The sequence below is a fragment of the Prunus persica genome, chromosome G4 (assembly GCF_000346465.2).
Source record: "Prunus persica cultivar Lovell chromosome G4, Prunus_persica_NCBIv2, whole genome shotgun sequence".
Taxonomy (NCBI): domain Eukaryota; kingdom Viridiplantae; phylum Streptophyta; class Magnoliopsida; order Rosales; family Rosaceae; genus Prunus; species Prunus persica.
In genome coordinates this window covers 10,889,041-10,916,763 of record NC_034012.1, presented here as the reverse complement: position 1 = coordinate 10,916,763, position 27,723 = coordinate 10,889,041, and the positions used below count along the sequence as shown (strand labels likewise).

At 36.1% G+C, this 27,723-nt stretch overlaps 2 protein-coding genes and 1 pseudogene across 3 annotated transcripts; 1 reads left to right on the top strand and 2 right to left on the bottom strand.

Moving 5' to 3' along the window:
- LOC18779171 lies at nucleotides 3,152-7,253 on the bottom strand (annotated as a pseudogene). The gene is made up of 7 exons (XR_002271245.1): nucleotides 7,176-7,253; nucleotides 6,628-6,824; nucleotides 5,722-5,794; nucleotides 5,362-5,517; nucleotides 5,011-5,271; nucleotides 3,520-4,910; nucleotides 3,152-3,334 (listed from the first exon to the last, which is right to left on the bottom strand). The product of XR_002271245.1 is annotated as a kinesin-like protein KIN-10A (transcript).
- On the top strand, nucleotides 11,024-18,044 carry LOC18780363 (putative nuclear RNA export factor SDE5). Its single transcript, XM_007212359.2, has 13 exons — nucleotides 11,024-11,071; nucleotides 11,791-12,395; nucleotides 13,237-13,262; nucleotides 13,899-13,983; nucleotides 14,090-14,167; nucleotides 14,733-14,770; nucleotides 14,921-15,144; nucleotides 15,942-16,027; nucleotides 16,326-16,382; nucleotides 17,025-17,098; nucleotides 17,178-17,272; nucleotides 17,362-17,426; nucleotides 17,747-18,044. The coding sequence occupies exons 2-13, from the start codon at nucleotides 11,802-11,804 to the stop codon at nucleotides 17,888-17,890; spliced, it is 1,566 nt and encodes a 521-aa protein (XP_007212421.2). The 5' UTR covers nucleotides 11,024-11,071; nucleotides 11,791-11,801; the 3' UTR covers nucleotides 17,891-18,044.
- On the bottom strand, nucleotides 18,622-26,332 carry LOC18779530 (choline transporter-like protein 2). The gene is made up of 10 exons (XM_007213554.2): nucleotides 25,950-26,332; nucleotides 24,872-25,227; nucleotides 24,506-24,651; nucleotides 23,631-23,814; nucleotides 23,046-23,119; nucleotides 22,847-22,960; nucleotides 21,196-21,552; nucleotides 20,210-20,470; nucleotides 19,365-19,592; nucleotides 18,622-19,120 (listed from the first exon to the last, which is right to left on the bottom strand). The coding sequence occupies exons 1-10, from the start codon at nucleotides 26,132-26,134 to the stop codon at nucleotides 18,926-18,928; spliced, it is 2,100 nt and encodes a 699-aa protein (XP_007213616.1). The 5' UTR covers nucleotides 26,135-26,332; the 3' UTR covers nucleotides 18,622-18,925.

The following is a 27,723-nucleotide window of genomic DNA, read 5'->3' as shown; positions in this document are numbered from 1 at the left end:
GTTCTCCCACCCTATGGAATATGCACTACTGTCTTGAATCTTGATTAACATCAACACTTTGGCCATTTACTCGAGTGGAGGACATATTGACCAAAACCCTATTTTATCAGGAACTTAAGAACAGAGATATACAGAGGACAATTAGATTGGAGAAATTAAAATGCATGCACAGGTAAACAATACAGATGAACCTCTATTTTCCCAGGCAAACATGTTTTGTGATGGAAGTGCAAAAACTGTCTTATGAGCTATTTTTTCACTTCTTGAATTAAACAACCACTATCAGGCAAAACAGCATTGCTTATTTTTGGATAGCGAAAACAACATATAATGCAAAAGAAAAGCACAAAACAAGCCCAAAAAGTACTAATCAGATGAGTTAACCCTCCAATCAACAGGCCGCCAGGCCTTTTCTTTTGTTGTCATTTAAAAACATAGGAAATTTGGGTAGTTGAGATTGCCTTGAAAAAATTAATCTGAAAAGAAAAAAAAATCTAGACTTTTGAGATCATGTTGAAGAAAAAAACTGCAACTAGTATTAACTTAGCATAACATAATACACACACTCATTATCATCACCTTCTTCAATCCTTACCTGGACTTGTGCCAGTGAAGGCATTCTCTAACTTATCAACATCCACCTCAATACCACAATACTCACGTACCAAGCGGTATGTTACACTGGTGTCAGAATCTTTCCCCCTGACGCGTTCCCTGCCAAGAAAGAAATAAAGAACAAATTTCATTCAAAATACTAGGTAGCTTGATTTATTTATTTACTTATGAACAATTTAGCCAATCACGTTCTGCAGTTATGGAGCAGTTGATGCAAAAAGAGATGATTCCTCTTGCCCAGACCAGATTACTCTTATTAACTCATTGCTATTCCGAGTGAGGTGCATGATCCCAAGCAAGCTTACTCACTTCCGGAACCGGAACGGGAACAGGAAGGTCCACGAGCCATGCATACGGGAGGAGGGTTCTTTTGTCTGTCTTTCGTTTTGGCTGCAACTGGAAGGTGTTCCTTCTTCGAGGTATAGGCTGGCCGCAAGATGTAACCCGAGCTGTCTCCTCTCTCTCGCTCAGACATAACCCGCGACCTATCTTCTTCGTCAATCCTCATCTCTCTCTCTCACACATAGCATCATCATCATCTCATTTTTCTGAGTCAGACTCGCCCAGACACACCCAGACACGCCCAGGCCGCCTAGGCGAGCGCCCAGCGCCTAGGTGCTGTCTAGGCCCATTTTTGGAACACTGACTGGTTAAATGAGCAGGCAATCTGAAACAAAATGTCTTGATAACAATGTTGAAGCCGTAGCTTATCATGTGAATCTAAAATAATCAAAACAGGAGAAATAAAAGAGCCACCATGAAAACCCTTTGGGTGGCCGCCTAGTCCAATTTTTCAAACACTGGCTGGTTAAATGAGCACGCACTCTGAAACAAAATGCCTTGATAACAATGTTGAAGCCATAGCTTAACATGTGAATCTAAAATCATCAAAACAGGAAAAATAAAAGAGCCACCATAAAAACCCTCTGGGCAGCCGCCTAGGCGGCCGCTTAGCGCCTAGGTGCCGCCTAGGCCGATTTTTCAAACACTGGCTAGTTAAATGAGCAGGCACTCTGAAACAAAATGGCTTGATAACAATGTTGAAGCCGTAGCTTAACATGTTTGGTCAGCAGTGTCCTTCCGCCTAGGCCCATTTTTCGAACACTGCCTGAATTACATCAATGCTTTAACAGTTTATTAGCCATACCTACTTATGCTGTGTTTCTAAGACAGCATGGTGATCAGTGGCAGAAAGACTACCCTCTTCAGCCAACCTGGGAGACTTTTGACGCTTCTCTCTTTTATAGCGGCGCCATGCCGTTTGCAAAACACAAGCTGCCCTTGGTTCCTATTGCTGCAAACCAAATTGTTACTGGCGGACCTATTAAGGCGCAAGGAGGTACAGCTGCAACTCCCCTCGCCGGAAAATCTCTTGCAACTGCAACTGAGGCTGCCTGAGACGCAGATCTTGTGAAGAAGATGACCACTGCGCCCTGGTTTTCTTTCTGATAATACCAAAATGAAACGACGCTGTTTTGAATTTGGGGAATGAAATCCTTTAATGAAACGGTGTGTTTTGTGACTTGAAAGCATTTCATTTTAATCTTATTAATGAAATCCTTTTATTGAATTCCTATTATATTCCCGTGAATTCAAGCCCAAATTGGACTTGCTGAGTTGATATCCCCGTGACATTTGATTCAAAGCCTGGTTAGTTTTGTGATTGTATTAGAATTTATATATGGCATTACATTTTTTACTTTTTTTTGGTCAACTTCTTTAGTTTAACAATATGTTATTAAGTAATATCTTAGCCTTTTCTTAATTACTTTGATTAGTAATATCATAGACCTATGCCGGCCAACATCCATCAGGAGAAGTCTCATCCGGCAAATGTTTGCCAGCTTAGGTCTCTGCCGGCAAAATCATTTGTTGGGAGAGGTTCTTTTATTTTATTTGAAATTAGTTTCTTTACTCTCTTTTTTGCCAACTATTTTTGTTTAATATATGTAATTAAGTAAGATCTTAGTCTTTTTTAATTACTTTAATAAATAATTATATTTTAATAATTATAATTTTATTAATATTTAAATCTTTTAATGATTTCATAAATTACTTAAATATTCGAATATATTTAAGGAAATATGACACTATAAATCCATATTTTTATTGTTGGTGATATATTAAAAGAGTATAGCACGGCTATACACTATAAATATTCTATTTTAAAAGTCTAGCCGCGTGGCTATACTATTTAAAAAGAATATTCTAATCGTATAGCCACCCGGCTATACGCTTCAAAAGTATAAAATTAGTTTCTTTACTTTTGTTTTATGGCAACCTTCTTTAATTTAATTTATGTAATTAAATAAAATGTTAGTCTTTTTTAATTACTTTAATTAGTTATTGCATTTTAATTATTGTTTCTTTAGTGAATATTTAAATATTTTACTGATTTAATAAATTACTTAATAAATAGTAATTAATTATTTAAAAGTATAAAATTAGTTTCTTTACTTTTGTTTTTTGGCGACCTTCTTTAATTTAATTTATGTTATTAAATAAAATCTTAGTCTTTTTTAATTATTTTAATTAGTGGTAGTCTATTTTCCAGTGATTTCAATGGGAGAGGAATTAAAGGGAGCTGACTTGGGCTTTGCATTCCCTTCAGTGGTCTCAAGCTAGCAAGGTAGCCATTTGATTTATTGTTGCATAGAGGAAGCTTAGTGGCCTGAATTGTTGCTTCCTTCTCCTTTGGTACTGAAGCTCCAGTGGGGTCCTGCATATATACACAATAGAAGTTTGAATCAAGTGTTTCTTAATCACAGAGATACCCTATATTTCTTGATTTATAACAACTTTTTTGTCAATAAAAACAACCATGTTAGCATGATTGTCTTAATAAAGTTTTCCATTTTTTAAGAAGCGATCAACAAGCAGCTAGGGAAGTTAGAAATGACATACCCCAAGCATGAGAAAAGTGAATGCTTGATTGTCTGCACCAAAATAAATTGCAATCAACTTTCGCAGGTCAGCAAGGCTTGCATCTTTTACAACCCTAAGTGTTGTAATGAACTTCCCTGGATTCTCTTTTGAAGCCTCCCATTTCACATACACTTCAGTATCTGCATCAGTGAAGGGTTGTAGTTCTCCTTGGCAGCCAATGCCATCTCATCACATACTGGACTTTTGTTTACCTCTTCTGTCAGTTTCTGATTTAATTGATGCAACAGTAGGTGCTGGAGTTGTCACACGTTGAGAGAGCTCTCTGTAGTTTCCACAGAGTGTAAATATGTTGCGGATCCTGACAAGCCTATCATCTGGTCCCCCCTTGCCATCTTCTTCCCCTGGATTTCCGCTTGGCCGATTCATACAGTTGGTGTATCTTGATAATCCTTAGGTAAAGATGTCAGGGATCCCATATTATAATTACTCTGGAGGCTAGACCCATCAACCATGCACACTCTCTTTTCCTCTATAACTTCTTTCTCCACTTCTTCAGCTTCCACATTTTCCTTAAGTCCTTCCTCTTCCATTTATTCTTCCTCAAAAACAGTGCTTAGGCATACCCTATCAGCATATTTTGGTTCAAAAGAATCAATGTTTACAGCATTCACAATACTGCTGTCAGATTGATAAGCAACCCCACCTACATATTTCACCTCACGAGCAAAAGGTTCTTGATCACCCATGTCCAAATCCATTGACTTTACCATTCCTCCTGCATCATCACTGGCATAGATCCCTAACAACCTTTTGGCAAACTGGGTTCCATCATGGTCCTTTGTCCCACTCTCCTTACCATATCCATCACCTGAGCGGCATAGCTCAAGCTCAATTTCCTCCAACCGCCGCCTCAGCATTTCAGCTTCCTGCTGCTGCTGCAATATCCTTTCTTCCATTCTCCTCCTCTCCAATTCAACAAACTCATTTGCCATACGCTGGCATTCCTCCAACTTCTTTTCCAACTCACGGTCAGTCACCTTCAAGTTGATTTCTTCCTCCTTTTTCCCAGATCCAGTCCCTTCCATAAGCTCAAGTTTAGCTCTCAGTGCAGCAACCTCTTCTTTCTTCTGTAACTCCCTGTGTGCTTCATTTCACTCTTTCTCTTTGAGCTTATTTTCCCTTTGCAGTTTAAGGATGAATTCATCCATGGCAGCAATCCTTGATCCTAAAATAACAGCAGATGAATCTTCAGTCCCAATTTTATCCTTGATTAGCATATGAGGACCACGGACAATACATTTTGCTTTTGCACCATATTCAAGGGTGGAGATTGTCTTGTGTATTTCCTCTGGGTCTGGGCTTGCACACGGTACCATTAAAATTTTTGTTTTATCATCTTCGAAAGAATCCTGCACAAAAAGAACATGAGAACTGTCATTCACATACAAGGTTAGAGGGCAGGGCACCATATAATCCCTAGTAACTGACATTAGTGTGAATAAAAGTTACCTGTAGAAGCATGGTCAGTTTGCTGTCTCTGAAAGGCACATGAGAATCACCATTGGCAATGGATTCAACCACTCTTTTGAGAGCTATGTTTCCTTGGTTGATCTTTGCAGTCTGTGAATTCAGTATAACCATAATTTAACATTTGTACGTTACAATGACAATGAAAGTGCTGCATACAGTATCAGCTTGCTCAATATTGTCAGAGCCAGCCATGTCCACAAGCATCAAGCGTCCTCCTACTGTTGGGACATCAAGGATTATCTGTGCAGAAATAGAAAGCAAGTTATATCCAACTAGTGACAAGACCTGGGGAAGAATTATCATATATTTGAAAGTCCAAGGGAATCCTACCATGCAATGGCTCTGAGAACTTATTTCATTGCAAAGAGTACTCTTAACATTCCTTCTCTTCTCCACTTTCTAAATCTCTTTGGAAATTTTCCCAGCCTCATTTCCAGAAATGTTGGTTGCATTCTTTGCCTTCTTTCCCATCACTTCAAGCCTAACCTGCAGTTACAAGTATTAGTGCAGAAAAGAGCAGCAAAAAGAATATTCCCCTTTATGATTTATGAGACTAACCACATCCCTCGTACAATATAACCTTTATCATCATCATCACAAGAGATGCTCCCGCACAAATTGAGAGTCTTGAGATTTTTATAACGAGTTCTCTCTAATTTAAACCAACTCAACCAACTCAACCAAATTTACAGGGGCCAACACAACCAAATCTACAAATTCAAGGTTGCACAGAAAACCCATTTCCATATCAAAACTTACAGTTCTAAACACAAAAAACATTTGACAGAAAACTCATAAATAATTAAGAATTCAGTCAAAGAAAAGAGACCCAGTTAATGTAATCATCTAAGAATTGGAGCCATTCCCTCTACTTTTAGCCTACACAACCATATCCAAATATCCAGACTTGAACAGAAAATCGGCCGCCTAGGCGGGCTAGGCGGTCTAGGCGGTCTAGGCGGCTCCTACATTTTTTTTAAAAAAAATCAAACGTATAGCCGCGCGGCTGTACTCCTTAAATAATATATTTAAAGAGTGGAGCCGAGCGGCTGTACTTTATTTTTTATTTTTTTTATTTTAAAACTCCTATTTTCCTTGATCGTAAGAGTAATTTTAGAGCAATATCCATTACTATTAGGCCATTACCCGAGTTTCTATTGTAGGAAAGAATCATAATTTCTTATAAAACTCTAACTCTGAGCCTGCATTCTATATGAATAACTAACACTGCCAAAACCATATAAAACAAACAACATAATGCATTAAGTCACCAAACATACATGCCAACTAAAAAACAGGAGAAAAAAAAAGGGTAAATCTTACTGCTTGTAACTTACATGACAAGGATGGGGAAGGTGATTGAGAAATCAAGTCTTGTGCACTTCCCTTGTTTCCTGGACTGGGAGCATTGGACACTACAGGTGCAGGTAACACATGGGGGGACAATTGAGATGAGGGACTCGTAGAAGGCGAGTAAGGGGAACCATTAGGTGCATAAGTAGGAGGAACAGTAGGGTTAGGATGAGAAGTTGGCGAGGAGCTTGGAGGAGGAATTCCAGAACCGCGGTATGGACATGGACAAGGATGTGGAGGTACCTTGGATAGTGCTGGTGGGAGATGATTACTGTGTCAGGTGAGGGTGCTTGAGAGTGAACTGGAGAAGCAGGATATGGAGGAATTGTTGGCTCTGGAGATGGAGCGGGAGAAGGAGTAGGAGGGGTTGCATTAAGTGTACCCTTAAGATAAGAAGATAAACTGATACTTTTAAATTTACCGAAAACTGAGTTATCAAGCTGGAAAAAAAGAAATTAAAAAAAAAACACGCCATTCAAGTTTTCGAAAAGAGTAATGCTATTTAGACACACAAAATTGACCACATTAGTTGACCACCTTATGTGGCAGCTGATGTGGTCATGCCACGTCAATTAATGAAATTGTCATGTGGATTTTATTTTTATTTATTTATTTATTTAAATAATTATTAAAAACAAAAAATAAAAATTGAAATAAAAAATAAAAAACCCTAGCATCCCTGGACTCTTCATCTCTAGCACTCCCTTAACGAGTGCAGAACTAATGTTATGGGAGATGGCATGCGTGTCACAGACCTTGGGGATCTAGAAGTTCTCTATGTCCCACTACACCGACATCTCCGCCTTACCCATCAACACTGCCGCCGTCGCCATCTCCGCCATGCTGCTTCCGCTCACATCCCCACGCATTGGCGCTCTCCAAATACTCTAGATCTGATGGTCACTGCTCACTTATGATCGAAGATGATGATTATTCTTGAAAAACCCTCAAAACATCAAAATTCAAAATGAAAATCAAAATTCTCTGGTTTTGATTGGGTTCCTCTCTTCTTGTAATTTTGTTGTTTTTCTTGAATTTGATCTCTTCTCTAGTATATCTATATCTCTTCTCTGGTTTTGAAGGGATAGGTTAATTTGATGAGGAAGAAGGGAGTGCTGGAATATATCTATATCTCTTCTTTGATTTTGATGGGGATAGGTAAATTTGATGGAGGAAGAAGGGTGTGCTGGAGACGAAAAAAGTCCAACTTTTTGTTTTTCATTTTTTTTATTTCCCAATAATAATAATTTTAAAAAATAAAGAAAAATACTAAAATTCACATAATAATATTCATTAATTGACATGGCATGACCACATCAGCTGCCACATAAGGTGGTCAGCTAATGTGGTCAATTTTGTGTGTCTCAATAGCATTACTCTTTCGAAAAATGGGCCACTTAGGAGGGTTCTTTTTTTAAAAATTTTTAATAAATATAGAGAACATTGTATAGCCACTCGGCCATACTATTCCTTTAAAAAAAATTAGAAAACCCGTGTATAGCCGAGCGGCTATACTATTTTAAAAAAACCGATTATAGCCGCTCGGCTATACAATTTCTTTAAAAAAAAAATTAGAAAACCTTAGTATAGCAGAGCAGGAAACTATTTTTAAAAAAAAAAAAATTAGAAAAACAGAGTATCTCAGTTGTACTATTTCTTTAAAAAATAATAATAATAAAAAAACCGAGTGGAGCCGCGTGGCTGTACTATTTCTTAAAAAAAAATAATTAAAAACCTAGTATAACCACATATAGTCGTGGCTATACTATTTAGGATTATTCGTAGCAATGGTCCCTCAACTATACTCGAAGTTACATTTTGGTCACTAAATTTAATTATTAGTTGAAGAGGTCACTCAAGTAGATGTTTTGTTGCACTAGTAGTCCTTCGGTCAAGTCTGTCTAACGTGGTGTCAATTTCATGGGCAAATTTATCTTTTCAAGTCTACAATGTCCAACCTCCCATCTAAAGTAACTTCCCTCCGAAAAATGTCAAATCTGGCACCAAATAAATCCCCAATTCCCATTTATATTCGAAGAAATCCACATAAAAACAGTAGATGTGTTGAAATTTTTGGAAATTCGAAGGAAATCTGGGAAGACCACACAGTGCATGCGCAAAAATGTCGCTGATTTCTTCTTCATCAATAAATCAGAGCCCTAGTGTAAGGAAACTATGCAGGTGCGGCGAATATATCAAAACCTGGACTTCATGGACTAATTTAAATAATGGGAGAAGATTTGAAGCTTGTGAGATGAGTCGAATAAGTTAATCTGTGAAATTTTATTTTGTTGCTTGATGGGTTTAGCTTTGATGTGAGAAAACGTACTTTGCAGAGAAACAGAGGACATGGGTATCATTGGGAGTGGCTGGACGCACTGACTTGTGCAAGAGGAAAAGAACTAATCCTTGGGTTGCTGAGACGAATGAGAGCAATGGAAGAGGACCTAAAGTTAATAGAAGAACAGAAGAAAGAAGTAGAAGATAAGCTGAAAATGGTGGAGAGAGAAAAGAAGGAATTGGAGTACAAAGTTGGAGAATTAGGCAAGTGGAAAAGACTGTTGGAAGAGGAAAGAATAGGCCAACAACCAAGAGAGAATCGGATCTGTCATTAGGTCTTGCGTATTTGGTGATTATGATGATGCTCTGTATCTTGAGCAATTGGTTGACATTTCCTGGTGGAAACTCTGAAAAGCTTATGATCAATTAGGTGGAAATGTAACCGATATGTAGTTCATTTTGCAATGAAATTTCAGTTTGAGTTTGGTGGACATATTAGTGTTGGTGTATTCAATTTGTTTCCATTTTGTTGATGAGAGGGCATGAGTGAATAATTGTGATATGAACAAATATAGAAATGTTGGACAAATAGTAGTAGGTGTCGATCAAGCGGTGTGAGAAATAAAAAATAATTTCTTCAGCATATATAACACCCAGTTGTAGGTTCCAAAATGTACCAAATCAGGTTCCAAGTGAAACATAAGCATAAAGATAGATGAACATAAACCCAATTCAGGATCCAAAATGTACCAAATACAAAACATCCCTTACAAAACAACCACACTAAATTCTAGCCCAAAGACTCAAAAAACACATCCAATAAACCATTCATAAAACACATCTAACATGTTGACTAAACACATCCAACTACTTCAAAAAAGACATCCTCCTAGTTCTCTTCAAAACATCCATGGTCTAAGCTTCTTGGCAGAAGACTTGAATCTCTTTATGTCAGCAATGTTGGGTGGTTGTGATGATGATGATGATGTAGCTCCAGTGTAAAAAGTGGCAAATGATCCAGTGCATAAGGTTTTAATATAATTATGTTGACGTGGTAGAATTTTAGCCATAAGATTAATTAAATGGTTAGGATTCCTTTAAATGCGTATAAATACATTGATGCTAAATGCAAAGACTCGACATCCATAAATATATGCTTGATTATTTATTGGATCCTAGTTGTGAGAGTCTGTTAAAGTTAAAAAAGAGTTAGAACATTAAATGAACTTTTATAGAGTTAAAAAGTCTGGAGGTATTCAATTTAAAATTTTTGGAGTTTATAAAAGTCTAGTGGTATTCAATTGTGAATTATTTTTTTTAATAATAAAAACTATTTCAAAGTTTGGTGGTATCCAGTTATGATTTTTTTAAAATCTTTAAAAATTAAGTGGTATCCATGCCTCTCATTTTCTTCTCTCTCTTTTTTTTCCTTCAAGAAAGAGGTGTATTTGACTTTGATTTGGCTCAACCAACATCACAATCTCCATCTAAGATTTTGTTTTTTCGATTTTATTGTTGAATATTGAGATATTTTGATAATTGGTATCTTGATTTTCTGGTTTGATAAGTCTCAGATTTCTCATATACAATCGATTGTGTCTTTTTTTATCTTTTTCCTTATGTTTTGCTAAATTATGTTTATCTCTCATAAAGAAAAGATGCTGGAAAAAAAAAAAAAGTTCAAAATTATTATATTTTCCAGTCCAGTCCAAAGTCAGTTATAGCATCAAATAACAGACTTAAAATCTGGTCCAATCTTAGCCAATTCAATGACTCCAATCCAGTCTTGTCCTAGTCGGCATACCAAATGAGGCCTTAATGAGTTTATAAAAGTCCAAATCCAATGGTATTCAATTATGACTTTTAAAAGATATTTAAAAATTTGGTGGTATCCAATTGTGACTTTTAAAAAAAATTAAATTTTTTAGTGATATCTAATTGTAACTTTTAAAGAAAAATCAATAATATAATTTGAATCACATTTACTCACAACTTACTAACCACATTTTATAATAAAAGTGAAAATTCAATGTGTACACACCACCACACCACCACACCACCACAGCCCAACACCCAAACGCCCAATGAATTCCCATTCCATTGCCCATCCCTATAAGAAATCAAGATGAAAGAAAGAAGACCAAAAGGCAAAGAAAGAAGACCGCGAAAGGAGCGCGTACGACGCAGCCTTACGACATCGCGTCGAACTCGCATGTTACTATTTTCTCACTCACACAGTCACGGCCACTCCTCTTACTGTTGCTCTGCCATTTCCTTTTCTTTCATGAGAAGCAAGACGCCTTAAACACACACAAAGACACGAAAAGACTCTCTTTCTCTCTCTCTCTCTCTAAAGCTCTCTTTCCATTGCTTGCCTTCTGTATTATCGTCGCTCAATCTTCTCCAGGTAAGCGACCTTTCACTCTCTTCCTCCACATTTCCCTTCATCAAAATCGTTTCTTTCACTAATTAATCTCTCACTAAAACCCTGATTGTTTTTCTTGGTTTACATTTTGAACTATACGCATTATGCTGTTCTATGATGATGATGATATCTTCATAGCACAATCCTCAATGTGTTTGTTTGCAGAGGACTTCATAATATGTGTGTTTCTCTGTAGAGGTTATGAAACAAGATTCTTTTGCAAGAACCTATTAGGGTTAAGTTCCATCATCCATGTGTGGGCATGGGCTCTCAAGTGATGCAGAGAGGCTCACACATATGATGGGGATTGTTGGAATATAAAATATTAGTTGACCCACCTCCTAATAGTTCAAAGCTTGTGATTAACAGTCACAAACCAACCAAACTTGTCACTAATCAACCAATAATCATATGGAACGTTTCAAAGATAAGAGATTTGTTTTACCCACATTCTTTTGGATGTAAAATACTTCTTTTAGTTCTGTTGAAAATGATTTTTAGTGGGTTACATTAGTCTGAAGTGTTAAACTAATTTTGTTATCTCCCTTCACCATTGACTTCCTTTTGTCATTGCTAGTTTTCTTTAAATAGTTGATTGATATGCACCAGCTTCAGTAATTTGTTCCCTTGTTGGTGGAGTTCCTGATTATGCATTGACTTTGACATTGGCATTCTGTTTCTCTTGTTCTTATTTTGTGAAGTGTATATCAAAATGCAAGCATTTTCCTCACCTACTTCCAGCGACGATGACCAGAAAAGGGACTTGGAGTATTTGCTTGAAGTTTTTAGCTCTATGTGCTCTCTTAAGGACATAGCCTCTGCTTACTGCCAGGAGAGGCAAAATGTAGAAATGGCTGCTGAAATTCTATGTGCATCACTTGTAAGTCCCTCAGACGGTGCTGGTTCATCAAAAGTTAAATTTGAGGGTGCAAGTGCAACTTCTTCGGAAGGAATGTCATCTGACAAAGTTCTTCAGAATCCCATAAAAGGAGCGGGCAATACCAGAGCATCAAAATCAAAAAAAAATTCTGTATCAGGGGGCACTGTTTCAGGTATGATTGGAAAAGAGTATATTAGGCCCAGATCATCAACAAATGAATCTATTGAAGTGAAGAAACCATTAAAGTTAGGGCTGAAAGAAGTGCCTGCCTCTGAGATATGGAGTGAAGAAGTTGAATCAACCATGCCAGCAGAAAACAGCAAAATGCATGCTGATATTGAAGAGTTTCTGTTTAAAATGCTTGGAGAGGGCTTTAAACTTGATATGGATGTCATCCGAGAAGTTCTTGGTAAATCTTCTTATCTCGTTAGAAATTTGATTTCTTCAACACTCTGGAATACGATTAGTGAGTAGGGGTTGATTCTTAGGACTCAAATCTGGATAGTGGAATATGACACACCTGTTCATTAAATTTCTCCTATCAAAGGGAACTTTCAGTTTCTTTTGCATTTACATTACTTAAACAGGAGATGGTGAAAAATATACTTGTAGGCATTAAATGTACTAGAGCTATAAAAAAGAAATTCATTCTTCTCTTTATAAGAAGAGATAAAATGATGGCCTTGTAGGAACACCTATTCTGATTGTTCATCGATGATGATACATTGTATTATCTCCTTTGTCCTATGATGCAACACTGCTGCAAATTTTCAATGGCAGACTGAAAGAGTCGCTTATTTTGCGCTCTGCTAGAGCGCCATGTTCTCAATGTGGTTCCACTTGATTGAGTGGATCAAACTGATCTAAAATTTTGACCCTACCCCCTGAACGGGCTGATCAACAAAACTTACAAATGCTGCTCGAGCTCTTTAGTGGCCTCTTGAGCTGAATAGGCATCTGTACCTGTTGGCATTCAGTATGGAGACAGAGTTAATAGATAAATATGATTCTATCCATTGACATTGGACAATATGAGTGTATAACGATGTAGCATTACCATTGAGCTAAAATGGCACTTCTGGGTTCTCTAGGTGATAGTTCTGTTTTTGTCCTTGGTTGCCTTTCAAATATAAAAAGAAAAGCTCTTCTTCTGTAGTTGAATGGAAGGTCAAGTGTGCCTTTGTATTTTATAGTAGTGTCATTCTTTCATGATGAGGTTCTTGAGGTTGACAATACGTTGTGTAACTGGGAATTTCATTGTATGCAGGCCATTGTGGATATGATGTGCAAAAGGTATCGTGGAATTTCTTATGTTGCTCCATTTTCTTACATTACTGCTAGTGAATACTTTTACACTCTTCTATGATAAAAAGAAGTTATGCATGAAAATCTGATAAAGTATTAGTGGCACAGCTCTGTCTACTTTTCCAAATATTAATCATCCTTAAGAACTTGGTTTTCTTCACAACTAAATGTCTCAACACTAATTGCATACAGGTAATTTCACATGGATTAAACTTCAAATCAACAAAATATGTGATAACAATTGCAATAAGTGTATATTAGTGCATCATCTAATAGCATAATATAGTCAGAGAACTTGACCGTAACATCTGTATACATGAAACATTGGACTTTAGTTTACACGAGTTGCACAAGTAGAAGGTAGATGGGATAGTCAGTTGAAATTTGAGAGGAGATTAGGCAAACCTGAAGAGAAAGCTGTTTAATCTGGTACGGTTGACAATAAAAAAAGCCTTCATCTTGACACGAGAATTATTTTATGGTAGAAAGTGATTGCAAACTACTGGACTTAAAAAAAATTGTTCAATACTGTGGTCCAAAGTCACTGCTGTCTGCCAATTAGCCCACTCTCTGCTTGGCATTAACCATCTCTTCCCGAAACTTTAACTTGATTACTCTGTCTAGATTTATTAGTGCACATCCTTCAAGAAACGTAACCCCGGAACAACTGGAAAAGAAGATCATGATTTCAATACTCAATTTTCAACAAGTGAATTGGGATTGTTTTACAAATATCCTCTCTTCTTTTTCGCTTTGCTACACTGCATTTTAATCTATGCCATAAATTTTGAAGAACTGATATTTTGATTATGCAGAGCATGGAGAATCTTCTTTTCATGTCAGCATCAAACTTGGAGAAGTCTGATGATATTATTGGCTTATCTAGTTTAAAGGTAAGCTTTAGCTTTAATGCATTGCCCAGCCAATTGCGAAAGTATAGTTACCAAAGGCTTGGACAGTCAAGTAATTGTTAGTTGAACAATTTGAAGAGAAATTGGTCAAATGGACAAGTTGCCAAAGGGGAAAGTATGAGAAACGCTGGTTGGAAGTTTGAGGTAAAATCCTATAACAAGAAGATGGAAATATAGTTGAGATAGTTTGATCTTGTTTAATAGCATCTTGATACTTTACTCAGACTTAATATGCGGGCATTACCTGAATGGCAGGCAAGGAAAATTAAAGAAAGATCTTAGGCTGTCAGAAGTAAGAACAAGTGTTATGGCCCATGATTGAAAGAAGCAACAGTTCTTGATAGAGAACGGACTTAAATAATTACTGAATTTTGAGATTAGTACTTTTTTTTTTTTTTTTTAATCACGATAAGATTTGTTCAATCATCTTCCGTGTTTCACTATGTTAGCACTGAAGCTATGACATGAAATAACTATCAATAGTTTTTCATTTTCTTGTTCTTTTTATTCATTTTAAGTTTTTTTTCTTCTATTTTTCCTGTAACAGTCTACAGAGATGAGTCCATATCAACATTCTGCCCATAGGTATGTTGTTATCGGTAGCATTTGCTAGTTCACTTTAGAGGAGTCTTATTGTGCTTTCACTTGGAATGAACTACTCTTTTTTCTTTTTCTTTTTCGTCTCTTTCATTATGCACTAACTAGGACCTTGAAATTGTTTTTGTACTCTTGCAGTAAATCACCAATAGAAGAAAAGGATGGGTTAGTTCTTCAGAAAGAGGTTTTAGAAGCATTGTTTCATGTTCCCGAAAGATCTGAGGAAGCACCTAAAAGAAGTCACCCGGTGAGGGAAGTGAAGAGATATAAGGCATTTAGAAAATTTGCGGTTGAACCTTTTAGAGACACTCTTGTAGAATGTAAAAATGCTACTCTGGCACCAGAAGAAGTAACCAGTGCAGGTACAAACTTCAATCTTTTCGTAGTCATATAATTACTCTTCCAATATTTTTCTTTCTTCTAATTTTTTTTGTTCTTTATCTTTTTTTCTGTAATTCTTTAAGATGTTAGGGGGAAGTTAAGAGGTCATGGCTACAGTGTACGGAGGCTATAATTTGATGCTCGTTCTTTTACTTTTCTATAACATGCAGCCTTATATATTTGATTTAGTTGAAGGTAAAGTTTCCTTTAGCCAAAAGTTCTTTCAGAACTGAGTCTAATTCAGTGCACTTTGCTTTACTGGATTGGAAAAAGAAAGAAGTATGAATAGTCTTTATATCATACTAAAATTCTAATAAAAGACTCGGAAACACGATAAAATTATTGCTTATCAATAACAAAATTCCATTTGCTTGATAAGAATTCTGACATGAAATTTGAATTTTCAATCAACCAATTGTCATTGGATGGACCTTCAATTTTTTCTAATGGAGCACCTCAGATCATTCTACTTCTCTCTCCTCATTTTAAAGTTCATTATCCTGATAGCTTCTTACTTCGTTCTAAATAATTTGGTCACAGTTGTCCTGTTATATGGAAGTGGATTTAGGATTTGGTTCTGTTGTATGCTAGTTAAGTGGCCATCCAATCACCTTTCTCTGACCCAATAACTGATCTTGTCCTATTGGATACCTTTGGCTTAGTAATCATGGGTGCGGCTTCATTTCAATTGTCCATGGTGATTGACTAGGGATATTACTATTTCTTTTCCAGTTGTTTCCATATAAAGTTTTCTAATGCTTTTAATTCCTTTAAACAGAAGATGGAGATGGTGACAATAGCTATCAGGTCCTACGTAGATCTGTAAAAGAACATTGGATTACAATGAAGGAATACTATAAAGCTGTAAGATCCTCCTATGAACTTTCTGAAAATTTACTTGCACAATTTATATTATGGAATAAAGGAGACCACATAGCTATAGGAGAATGGTGGTCCGTTATTCTTCTTGACAAAAGGGAGATATAATAGCCTTCTTAGTACTTTCTCTTTAATTTTCTGCTTGGGTAGCATCAGGCCAAGCATTTTCTTGTTGCATAATTTCAACTTCAACTTTGTTGGTTTACAGATCTCCTGCTAAATTGATCATCGTTATTATCCTTTGGCATAGTGAGTAGTAAAAATCCTCCCATTTGCTCTGCAGGCTTTTGATGCATTTTGTGAGGGTGATCGTGTACGTACAGACAAACTTCTAGAGGAGGTATTGTTTTTCGTTTAACTGTGTTACTTTCTCTCTTTAAGCTTTGATTTTTTAAATAAAAATAATCCTTATAATTTATGTTCCACCTAATTGTTTTGAGTTAGAATCTCTTTTCTCAAATTTTATCCCTTCAGTATCCACGGGAACAGTCTAGTTAGTAGACATGTCATATGGATTTACTTGTCCCTTCCCCCCTGCAACGGTTTTTCATTCTTGTTACTTCCTTGTGGGTCAACAACGTAGTTGAAGTTACTTAGTTATCCTTTACTTCTCCAATATGGGAAATCAAGGAGATATTTTGGTGATTACATATATTAGCTTAGCATATAGTTATATGTCAGGCATTGTTGGAATTTCTTTTGTCATCAGTCTGGTTATTAGCTTCTTGTTTTGGCCCTTCTTCCCTAATCCGAGTAATGGAAATACAATGCAGTCTAGGTGGAGTAGCCTATCTTCGGAATTCAGATGCAGTTGAGGGCTGTTTTGTTCCTTGTTTGTGGCCTAATATACATGAAAAATGATTAAATACACTACTTGTAATCTGAAAAGAGAAGGTTCAAGTAATGTTCAACATTTTTGTGCCCTCGTCCGCTCAATTTTAAAGGCTGTAATTCTTTATTTTATGCTCTGTGGAATGTCTAGGGACACTTCTATAGCAGAAAGGCACAGGAAGCAGACGAGAAATACACTCAAAAGCTTCTTGAAGCTCAGAGTAGGTGTGTACTGTAAACCATTCTTGAGCCATGATTTATACCACCTCATAATATGGCGTGACAGGTGAGAAATTGAATGCAGAGAAAATGTGGTGTCTCTTGACTTGCATCACCATGAACCCAAGGAAGCTGTACGTCTTCTAAGGCTTCAACTAACCTATTTCTCTGGCATCCCAGGTTGGTTATCATGATCCTCCATTTTTTATTGAAATGAAATTCACAAGATGGAATGATTTTGGTTCGTTATCTCCTTTTTCTCTTTTCAGATTTTACGTACCTTAAGGTCATAGTGGGAACGAATGACACCACGGGAGCTGCCCGGAGACGAATGGTATGACTATATCATCAAGCTCATGTTACAACGCTTACTCTCTGATACTAGACTTTCTTTTTGTTTGTTTTTCAGCATTTCATTTAATCCAGTTCACTTGGAATATGGCTAATTTAAACACTGGACGTGTCAATGCTGAATTGTATGGCTTCTTGACATGAAGACTAATGGATGGTTTTGTGCCAAACTACGTGACACTTTCTAATTGATTATTACTTCTGAGGGTTTTTTTTTCATACATTATAACTCAATCCAGATGTTTCTGTCCCTTAGAAGATGAGAATTTGAATCTAGATATCTTTCTAAATTTTGTTGTGCAGATTATAAAGCAACTGGAGAAGGAATCAATCAAGTGGACAGAGGAGGAGAATGGTCGAACAATATGGATCCGATTGCATGTAATTGACCCAAAATGCTTGAGCTTCTCAAGAAAAATGAGTGAAAGAAACAAGAGCTCACCTTAAGAAGAGGTGAACTTAAAAGAAGCCCATGACAAATGCTGCTTTTGTTGTTGTCCATACGGGCTTTGAGATGAACTTTTCTTTTGTGGGAAGTTGATAAAAGATTCTAGAAAGATGAAATTCAAGCAAGACTTAATCTAGGTATTGAAAATGATGTTATTTTAAAAATAAAAATAAAAAAAGCCCTCTCTTTGTTGAGCCTTAAACTTTTGATAGTTCTTATAGATCGCATGGTTGGTTTCATTGTTGTGTGAAGTTGATTACCCAACCAGGTCAGCTTCTACTGACCTAAAAACGTTAGGTTAGTTTCAGAATAGAATTTTATATGGAGCTGTAACTGGGACTTTGCTAAAACATCGGAGGCAAATGAAATGGCTAGCACAATCTTCCGAATGCATGGGTTGGTTACATAGTAGCCTAATCTGTTATATATATTTTTTGACTCCGTATGTGTTACTAAATGCTGGAAAAGTCGGAAATCATAATAATTTCAAGTTGGCAAACGCAATAAAATCAAGAATTGAAATAATTTTCCATCCTAGTAACTAAAAAACAAAAATGGATCAATCCTATTAAGTGTATTATTTTAAGTTAACTGGAAAAAAATTTGAATTATATTATCGTATTGACTCTAAATTGCACACCTTACTTGTTTCAAGTAAGAATTCATCTCCATGAGAACAGTAAGTTGCAGGCTTTGCATAAATGCTTGATCACTCAAAATGATCACTGAATTTACTCCTTCAAAAGCAAGCTGAGCAGTTTTCATTTAGATTTTTATAACATTTCATATACTCTAATTCAATAGTTTTCTTTCAAATGTCTCAAATTCGCGTTCATGCACATTCCAATCTTCTATAGAGGCACCCATTTCCCTCTCGGTTTCGCCTAACACTTGAATAATATATACAGGTAGAACACAAAAATTCAAGGACTAGGGTGAGTACGTACTGGGAGGCTAGACTATAGCACCTTACAAAAGGATTCTCAAATTCCATCAAGCAAGTTTGAGGAAGGAAAATTATACGTCTAAGTATATCATTGGGGTCCTTGGGTAAGTCTCTGCATCTCATTTTGGTCATTTAGGGTTTCAATGAGAAGTGGAGGAGCATATTGGGCGGTCCCTTGGTGCTCTTCAGAATCCTGGCAGAATGAAAGAATGATGGTATCAATTGACATCTCCACCACTGCAAAGAAAAGAGTGGCAACCACATAACCAAGTCCCCAACAAACCTGCACAAACATATAAGAGCAGATTAATCATTTATATAATCTACATGATTATTGTGCTCTGGTTCTTGTCAATCAAATATAGGCTCTACAAATATTTTAACGAAAGCCTCGTTGATGTTATAGAGAGAGGGAGGCTAACAACATAGCATTGAAGTCTACTTTGCTGTCCTAGCAGTAACTAATATTAATGCTTTCATCAGACAATGACAAATCATCACTAAAACGCATTATCTTTTAACCATACCAACACAGGAAACAGAGGAGAAGAGATCTTGTTGTGTGCAGATCTGTATCTGTGGGTATCCAACATAAGGAACGCAAAAAGGGCTGTTGAGAGGCTGACACACAATTTTCCAAGGAATAGGATAACATCTCCAATCACATTTACCCTCCCTATCCGAAGGATGTTACTAAAGATCAAATCCGTTGCGATTGCAGAAGCCTTACAGAAGCTTTTACCCGTTATAGCAATCTGCAAGAGTAACAAGCATATTTTCCAGAAACCAATCAGACGCACAAACTATATAATACAGAAGGTAAAACAAGTCAGTATCCGGATCTGAAACCCAAAATGAATAATAAAATAAGCACATAAACGAGGAAAGAAAAGTTATACATTATAGTGTTTGCAGTTATGTAGCCTGTAGGTTACAACAAAAATAAGTACAGTTTAATTGGTAGCTTTCTTGTGCCTTCTCACTTCTTTATTCTTTCAAGCTTCTTGGAGTTCTTACTTCATTTTATGGCCCACTCTGAGTACATTTAGTCAAGTCCCAGAATCACGTTAAACATCCCATTAGTTTCAAAAAGGCATATAATTCACACCAATTCGATATTGCATACTCAAAAAAACACGCTTAAGACTTGAGAATACTATGATGCATTATCCAATCTGGATTCAGGCATAAATTTCCCAAGTAGTGACCACTTCTTTTGTTAGCATAAACAAGAAATCGATTGAGGCATTTGACTTTCTCCTAACAAATAAGTTCCTCTTTTGTACATTTGTCATACGAAGATGAATGAATATGATAAAAAACAGACAATCTTACGGAAACTTGAGCATTTACTTCTTATGTAAAAAATTACCATAATATAGGCATTGCGATTAGCCGATTTGATTGTCCACTCGATACACCTCAGGCTAAATCTCGAAGTATGGTACACAGCCTTGCCAAACCAGTTATCAGGTGTGGTTCCAGCAACTTTTAGTCTGCGGCGAATTGACTCAAGCATAAAGCGGATTGATTCCACAAATGACACAATTAGAGAGCCAAGAGCAACCGACCCAAGGTTATAGCGCACAAGCCGTTTCATGGAGGAAAAGACTGGAAGAAATGGAATTTCCGGCTGCATTGAAGAAAATAATGAGCAACTAAAAATAAAAAACTGGTACACGATGAAATAAACTTTAACTAGTCCTCAAAAAGAAAAACTCAGGTAACTCGATTTGGAAGTACTAAAAATAAGACCCATAATATCATCCAGCAGACATTAATTATGTTTGGAGGGACAATTCCCCAACATACATTCAGCATATTGACACATGCAGACCCCGACACACGTATCAGCGTGTCGAGACACTGACATGCATGCAGGCACATGCAGATGCCAGCACGCCTGTTGACACATGTAGATACCGATATGCATGCCAACACATGTCTGTCTACTCCCTACTCTCAACTCAATATTATCATGCACAAAAGCATGAGATCACCGCCTCTAAAAGCAGTTTTTGGAATGCCATAACAGACCATTAAATCAATGGCTTATAACAATAAGATTCTATTGCACACTGAGTAACTGGATCATCACCTCTGGAGGAATTATAAATTAGGTTACAGAAGATCTAGAGGAACTATGAATTAACTAAGCCACCTTATGTTTTATAAAATATAAATATTACTAAAAGCTTTGATGCTATAATACCAACCAAGCATTCAACACTATCATGTTTATATCTCTATATTGTCCATTCTTGCAATCCAAGTAACAAAGATAAAATCCAGACTTACAAACAAGATCTACAAGTCAACTTAGTTGTAAACATTTATACATACAGCTTAGTAACTTACTGAAGTTTCACCACGAGCCCAATAATAAGAGGCAACAGAACCCGCAATAACAGTCAATGAGCATGCTATGAAAAATTGTGTAGCCCAATAACCCCCAAATAGGTGGAAGAGGATGGCAACTCCAATATGAGGAGTGTAATGAATGCTATAACCGCAACAACGATCACAGTTCACTCGTTTTGACAAAAGATCATAAACACAGCAGTTCAAATTGCAGTCATTCTGGACAACTTGACCAGAACTGAACAGATGGAAAGCAGCTGAAAACCAGAACATGTAAAAAATTGCAAGGATGGTATACGGAATGACTGGAAATATTATGAGCGCTTGAGCTTCTCCTATGACCTTCGCAGCAACCTGCATACAGATCAATGTATAGAGCCATTGAGGTTAAGGGAAAGTGAACAACTCTGGGTGAAGAAGACTACCAGGTACTATGATAAATAAGTTATGACTGGTGTTTCCAAAAGTGGACGGTGCACATTTCAATTAGGCTTTTTATCACAAATGGTCCCTGAGGTTTGCGAAATTATCACTTTTCGTCCCTAATGTTTTTTTGGGAAAGGCTTTTTATCACAAATGGTCCATGACAGAATATTTGACGGAAGCTAACAGCACGGACCATTTTGATGCGTGGAGGGTAACCTTAAGGACCATTAGTGTCACAGAAAAACGTTAGGGACGATATGTGATAATTTTGCAAACCTCAGGGCCCATTTGTGATAAAAAGCCTTCCAATTATGTGCTATTGGCAACATCAGCACTTGCTTCTGTGAAAATTTAGTAATAATATATGCATAAATGATATGTAATTATTTCAGTTGCTTTAACTCGTCAACCTTGATCCCAAAATTAAAAATATATGTTTTCTGTAATAGCTAATAGGAAACATGGCTCAACAGAACCTCTGATGCATATTAGCTAGGCTCAGTCCTGCTCTCAATACAGATTTCTGGCCATCTTAAATTTTCTTAATTTGACAACTTGAATGAGTAAGACATCTTTTGACACAAATCTAGAGATGAGCCATATCATGCTTAACAGCGCTCACTAAAAATATTTCTAAGGCTTGCCTAAAGATGATTGAAGTATTAGACACATTAAGGCATTAATAACAATGCAGTGGCCATTGTCCCATGCCATACCTTTTTTAGGTTAACCAGTAACAGTTATGTATTTCATCAAATACTTTTTGCTTTTTTATGAAATAACCAAGTTTCTTATCTTTTCAGTTTTAGTATGTTCACAAAACTCCAAATGTGGACTTGTGGAACAATCCATAAGAAAATCCTATTATGCCTAAACAATGTCTAAATGTATCAAAAATATGTCTTGTGTCTACTATTTCTTATATGTTGTTTCTATCATTCTGTATATTTCTTCTTAACCATACACTGAGAATTCAGAGGGAAACAGTAGCCTAACCTAAGTTAAGGGCTAACTCCTAACATATCCTACATCGGCATTTTACTTTACAAATGCTCATATACAGCTTCTTGGAGCAGCTTCACCTAATTGGAGCATGTAGTTCTTAAATCAAAGAAACCATAACATTTTTTACACCAAAAGGTCTCCACAACTTTGAGTGTCATCATCTTTTTACCATTTATGTTCTTACAATTTAATATGATTAATTGAACATCATACTTGCCTTAAGGACAGATGTTGCCATAAGGATGCGGCGGACTATAGCAATTGATGTAAGAACAGCAACAACAGTAATAAAGGTCATAAATACAGCAGCAGCACGGAGATGAGTTAACTCCTGAAATATTGAAACAATTGTGTTAGTTGACAATACATACAGACGGCTTCAAAGTTAGGAGTACTCAGTTAATGAAGGTACACACCCTTCCAGATATGCGAATGTATGGATCGTGCTCACCGATGATTGGAGAGATGGCATCATTTCCTATCCATCCAGCTAAAATCAAGCAAGAAAAATAAATCAGCACTGCATTTTGTTGAATGTTATCCACACATGCAAGCATCCAACTTATACAAGTAAACAAGTTTATGGGAAGCAAAATGCTTAAGTCTCAAACAAGTATCAGTGCTAAAGATGAGACAGAAGAATTCCAACAACAGTGCTGAACAAGAGGGCAAAAAGATGCACTTGTATGAATGCTTGGAAACGAGTCCTTCCTAGATACTACATTATGGAGAGCAAAGTTATCAAAATTGACAAAACCCAGTTCAAGATCTTCTTGATGACAATTGCTATACTAATTTTTCCTCCCCCTCTCCCTTTTTCTTAGAAAAGAATTTATCAATATTTTTCACACACTAACAGGATTGTGGATAGCTGATCATGGATAAGATCAAAATGGGGAGGAAGGATTGATGGAGGCAGGAATCGAGTCATTGTCATATTAAAAGCTATAGCATGGTTTACCAAACAAGACGATAAAGCACAGTAAGATATAGCTCTTAACCTTTCAAGTAATAGAACATTGTGACTGCTATTATGAGAATGTTAAAGAGGCCGACTGTTATCCAGGGCATTGCAGCAACAAAATGACGAATCAGAAGCAGCCAAATCACTGACAGAAAAAGTGGCAAGATTCCTCCACAAACAATCAGCACTGGCCATGCCTTTCCAATATCAGCCATGTATCTCTGTAAACAATGAAGCTTTAGAACTTTAGAACATGCAAAAGGCACATTTAATATAAGGTATGCACATAATGAAATAATCAAAACAAAATGTACCAAAAGAAAAAAGAGGGTGGGGGTCGGGGAGTACAGCACTATGCTGCATTCTGACAGCTTATTCTGTCAGAGCTTTTTTCTCATTCCAAAAAAAAACAAAATAGTTCCGACAGAATATGAAGAAACTAATACCAAGAGCTTTTTGTCTAATAATCAACAACATCCACTAATTAGATGAGCCTTTCAGGAAAAGGAAGAGTGGCCACACAGAATTCTTATGGCCTGGTTGGTTCAATTGGCTGGGAAGTACGTCCTGTGAATATTCTAAGGGCAAAGAATCGGATGTTATGCTAATAGCCAGACATACTAAATAAACATTATAGAAAAATGAAAAGATTCTTTTAATACAGGCTTAAACTAATGAGGTCATAATGTTTTATAGAAGTGAAAACGAACAAATAATAATTCCAGCGATTAACTATGTTTCTCTTTAAACTGGTATACCAATTGCAAACAAAGTTTTATTTATTTATAAGAGAAACATACAATTGTAAACAAAATCAAATGCAGACAATTGATGCAGACAAGACAAGTTATACGTTTTAACAAGCATACTCATTGCAAAGAAGTAAAATGTAGTAAACAAGTGCTGCTCAACCTTTAAGACAGATGACCGAGAATTGATGGACCTGTGAATAGATTTGTCTATAATAATGTCCTCATTGATATTCACTCCACCCATTTGCTGCCAATGCCTCAAAGATACATTTGAGGGACGAGCAATAAATTGGCAGCTCCAATAAACTGGAAAAAGGAAGAGTTTTTAGTAATGTTATGATGTAAGAATAAAAGATACATTTGATAATGAAAGCATATAGGGACTAAAGTTTTTTTAAATTATATGCTTTCTCCCACTGATAGACATATATACACAACAAATATCAAATGCAGCAGAAAATATTTGTATGTGAACACAATTAAAAAATATAATTTAATGACCTCAAACAAGAGTGAGTTCATTTACCATTTACACTTGGAAATATGACAGGATAACAAGGACCCTGAAGTTGAAGAGAGGTGTTTCTCATTTCTGGTGTAAGGAACTCATAATAATCATAATTCCTGTCTATCCAGTCATCCATTGAAAGACGGATATCTCCTTCAGGATAATCACACACCCAACTTAGTGAATCTTCAGAAGGGGTAGGGCAATCCAATAAGCATATACTCCGAGCATTGGCCAACTTGAATTGATTGTCTTTCAAACCACTTAGGTAAACCTGGTTAGGATTTAACCAATATTTGAGTTCCAGTTGACGAAGACCTTTTGCATGCTTGTCACCACAAACATTTCCTTTGTAGTCCAGTCCATAAGTGAGCCTGATGAACCACATCACTATTCATGAGAATTATTGAATAAAGTAAAGAGAATTCAAGTTATTCAACTATGCGAAAGAAATGTAACCATTATGTAGCAAAATAGAGCAAGCACACAGAAAATATACAATGTAGCCAAACATAAACAAAGTTACTGTACAAAACTAAACGAAAACCAAACAGAACGCAGACCAGCTTCCCCAAGTAAGATGCACTGATGTTGTTTTAGGATAAAAGACCAACAACAAAAAAAACCTTCCAGTACAAAATGCACAGGAACAACATAGCATTTCAGGTTTCGAAAAGCTGAATGACAATAGATTATTATTTTCTCCATAAACTCAATATCTCATTTTCAGCTTCTTACTAAAATTTCTCAAGCAACCACATAGTTGAAAATAAAACAGAATGTAATATTATGTTGATTAGAAAAAGGAAAACTGAAGACACAACAAAGATGTTAGTACCAAAAGCAAACCCAATTCAGAAACACCAAACCCAAATAAGAAGGTAATTTTTGTCCTGATTTTATTCTAACAGACAAGTCAAAGTGTGTACATGGAAAAATACCAACAACCAAAAACAGAAACAAATGCTCATTCGTAATACCACGTATTTGTGAGCTAAAAAAGGAACCCATTAGAGAGACGGCGATTCTTACCTTAAAAAACACAGGCGAAACAAAATTTTGCCAAAAAATGAAAAGGTATGGTTAGGAATCTTACCTTAATGGGTTTCCTTGGTTAAATCCAAAGCTGGAGTTAACAATCATAGCAACCCAGAAGGCTATAAAGATTACAAGGAACACAAGGTCCCTGCATTTCCTGTTGTGCCTAATGATTGAACCCATTTGCTCACTCCCATCACTTGATGGGTACCTCCCTATGACTGCCCCCAAAGGACCCCTCATCTTTCTTTGAAACGCCTACACACTGTTTCTCTGTCAATCGTCTTCAACAATGAGAGCGTAGAGAGGGAGAGAGAGAGAGGGAGAAAGACAGAGAGAGAGAGAGAAATGAAAAGACAGTAGCAGAGTGTGTAGAGCTACGAGTGTGTAAAAGGTCCCCAAGGGTTTTAAGATTTGGAATATATTTTAATGGAGCTGTTTTTCTCTCTCTTTCAGACTTTAAGTCAAAGATATCACTAAAGCTGCTAATTTATTATTTCTATCATTGTCAGGTGGCTCGGCTTATATACTATGGGCTTCATTCATTAGCTACAATGTCTTTTTTCTTTTCTTTTCTTTTCTTTTCTTTTTTTTATGTATAAATAAAGACTAAAAAAAAAGTAGTAAGGATTATTCTAGTGTGAATATTGAATAAAAATAAATTATTATTTTAAACTAGGATGATCCTTACTACCGTAGTGAAATTTTATTTTATATTATTAAATAATGTTGTTCAAATATTAATTATTAAATAATGTTGTTCAAATAGAAAAAGGAATAATAATAACTTAATTTATATTAATTTTGTGAATAGTAGTTAACATGTAGTGAAATTATATGTTTAACCTAATATTATTACCTTTTGTTTTATGCTCAACTATTTGATTGCTAGATTAATTTTAGTAAGAATCTGAAAATGAGATATTGTGTTTATGTAATATGTGGTAGGAGAAAAAAAATAAAAGAATATAAATTTTTTTTTAGAGAAAAAGGAAGATAATATTTAATTTATATAAAAAATAACGACTATTGAAAGAAGATAATTCTGTCACATTTATAAACCACTTGGTGTACCATACTTTTAATATAAGTAAAACTCACCCATCTAATATATATAAATGTGGTCTTTCTAATATTTTCACAAGACAACTGATATCAAACAATAGAGAAATATTTTTTGCATTTATATTTCTGTAGTGAAAATTTCATTGCATTTCACCGCATTTTTCTAAAAGGAAAATAACGAATAACAAAAAGAAGAAAAAGCTGTGCATTGAAAGTAGAATCATGAGACCCAAAACAAAAAAGTAGAATCAAAATGAGCCGTTCAAGCAGCTCTGAGCCGCTGCACAAAACAAGCCAGTATGGGGGTATATATTTAATTTTAAATAAGAATATATTCGAATTTAAACTTTATTTAAATCCAGTAATTCCGCCGTTAAGCTAATACACAGTCACAATCAGTCACAGACACAGACATAGACACACTGCCGCACACACTGACAAAGTGAGCTTGACTTGAGAGCCTCATGCTCATTGTTCGCTGTGTTTGTGGGAAAACACTCTATCAACCGTTGATCGTATTGGGATGTGTATTTTGTTCCTACTCTACCAGCCGTTCATTTCTTTTTTGACCCAAAGAAAAGTGATCATCAATTCAATGCAAGGAAATTATAACGAAGATGTTGGCTTAACTTACAAGATCTGAATAAGAACATAAGAACTGATAAATATATTGGACTAAATCATGGTATAAGAATTTTTGTTAACCTAAAAATCTTCACGGCCTATGGTTGTTCTTCGATTGCTTGTTGCGTTCGTGCGGGTGCGTT

Bases quoted from the DNA above. Each gene is read 5' to 3' on its own strand.
- LOC18779530 (XM_007213554.2), bottom strand. From the start codon at position 26,134: ATGAGGGGTCCTTTGGGGGCAGTCATAGGGAGGTACCCATCAAGTGAT. The intron at 24,652-24,871 runs GTAAATGAACTC...TCCTTTTTCCAG, and splicing joins CATATTTCCAAGTGTAAATG to TTTATTGGAGCTGCCAATTT. The intron at 19,121-19,364 runs GTATGGTTAAAA...ATGTTTGTGCAG, and splicing joins CTCCTCTGTTTCCTGTGTTG to GTTTGTTGGGGACTTGGTTA.
- LOC18780363 (XM_007212359.2), top strand. From the start codon at position 11,802: ATGCAAGCATTTTCCTCACCTACTTCCAGCGACGATGACCAGAAAAGG. The intron at 17,099-17,177 runs GTGTGTACTGTA...AATTGAATGCAG, and splicing joins CTTCTTGAAGCTCAGAGTAG to AGAAAATGTGGTGTCTCTTG. The intron at 17,273-17,361 runs GTTGGTTATCAT...TTCTCTTTTCAG, and splicing joins CTATTTCTCTGGCATCCCAG to ATTTTACGTACCTTAAGGTC.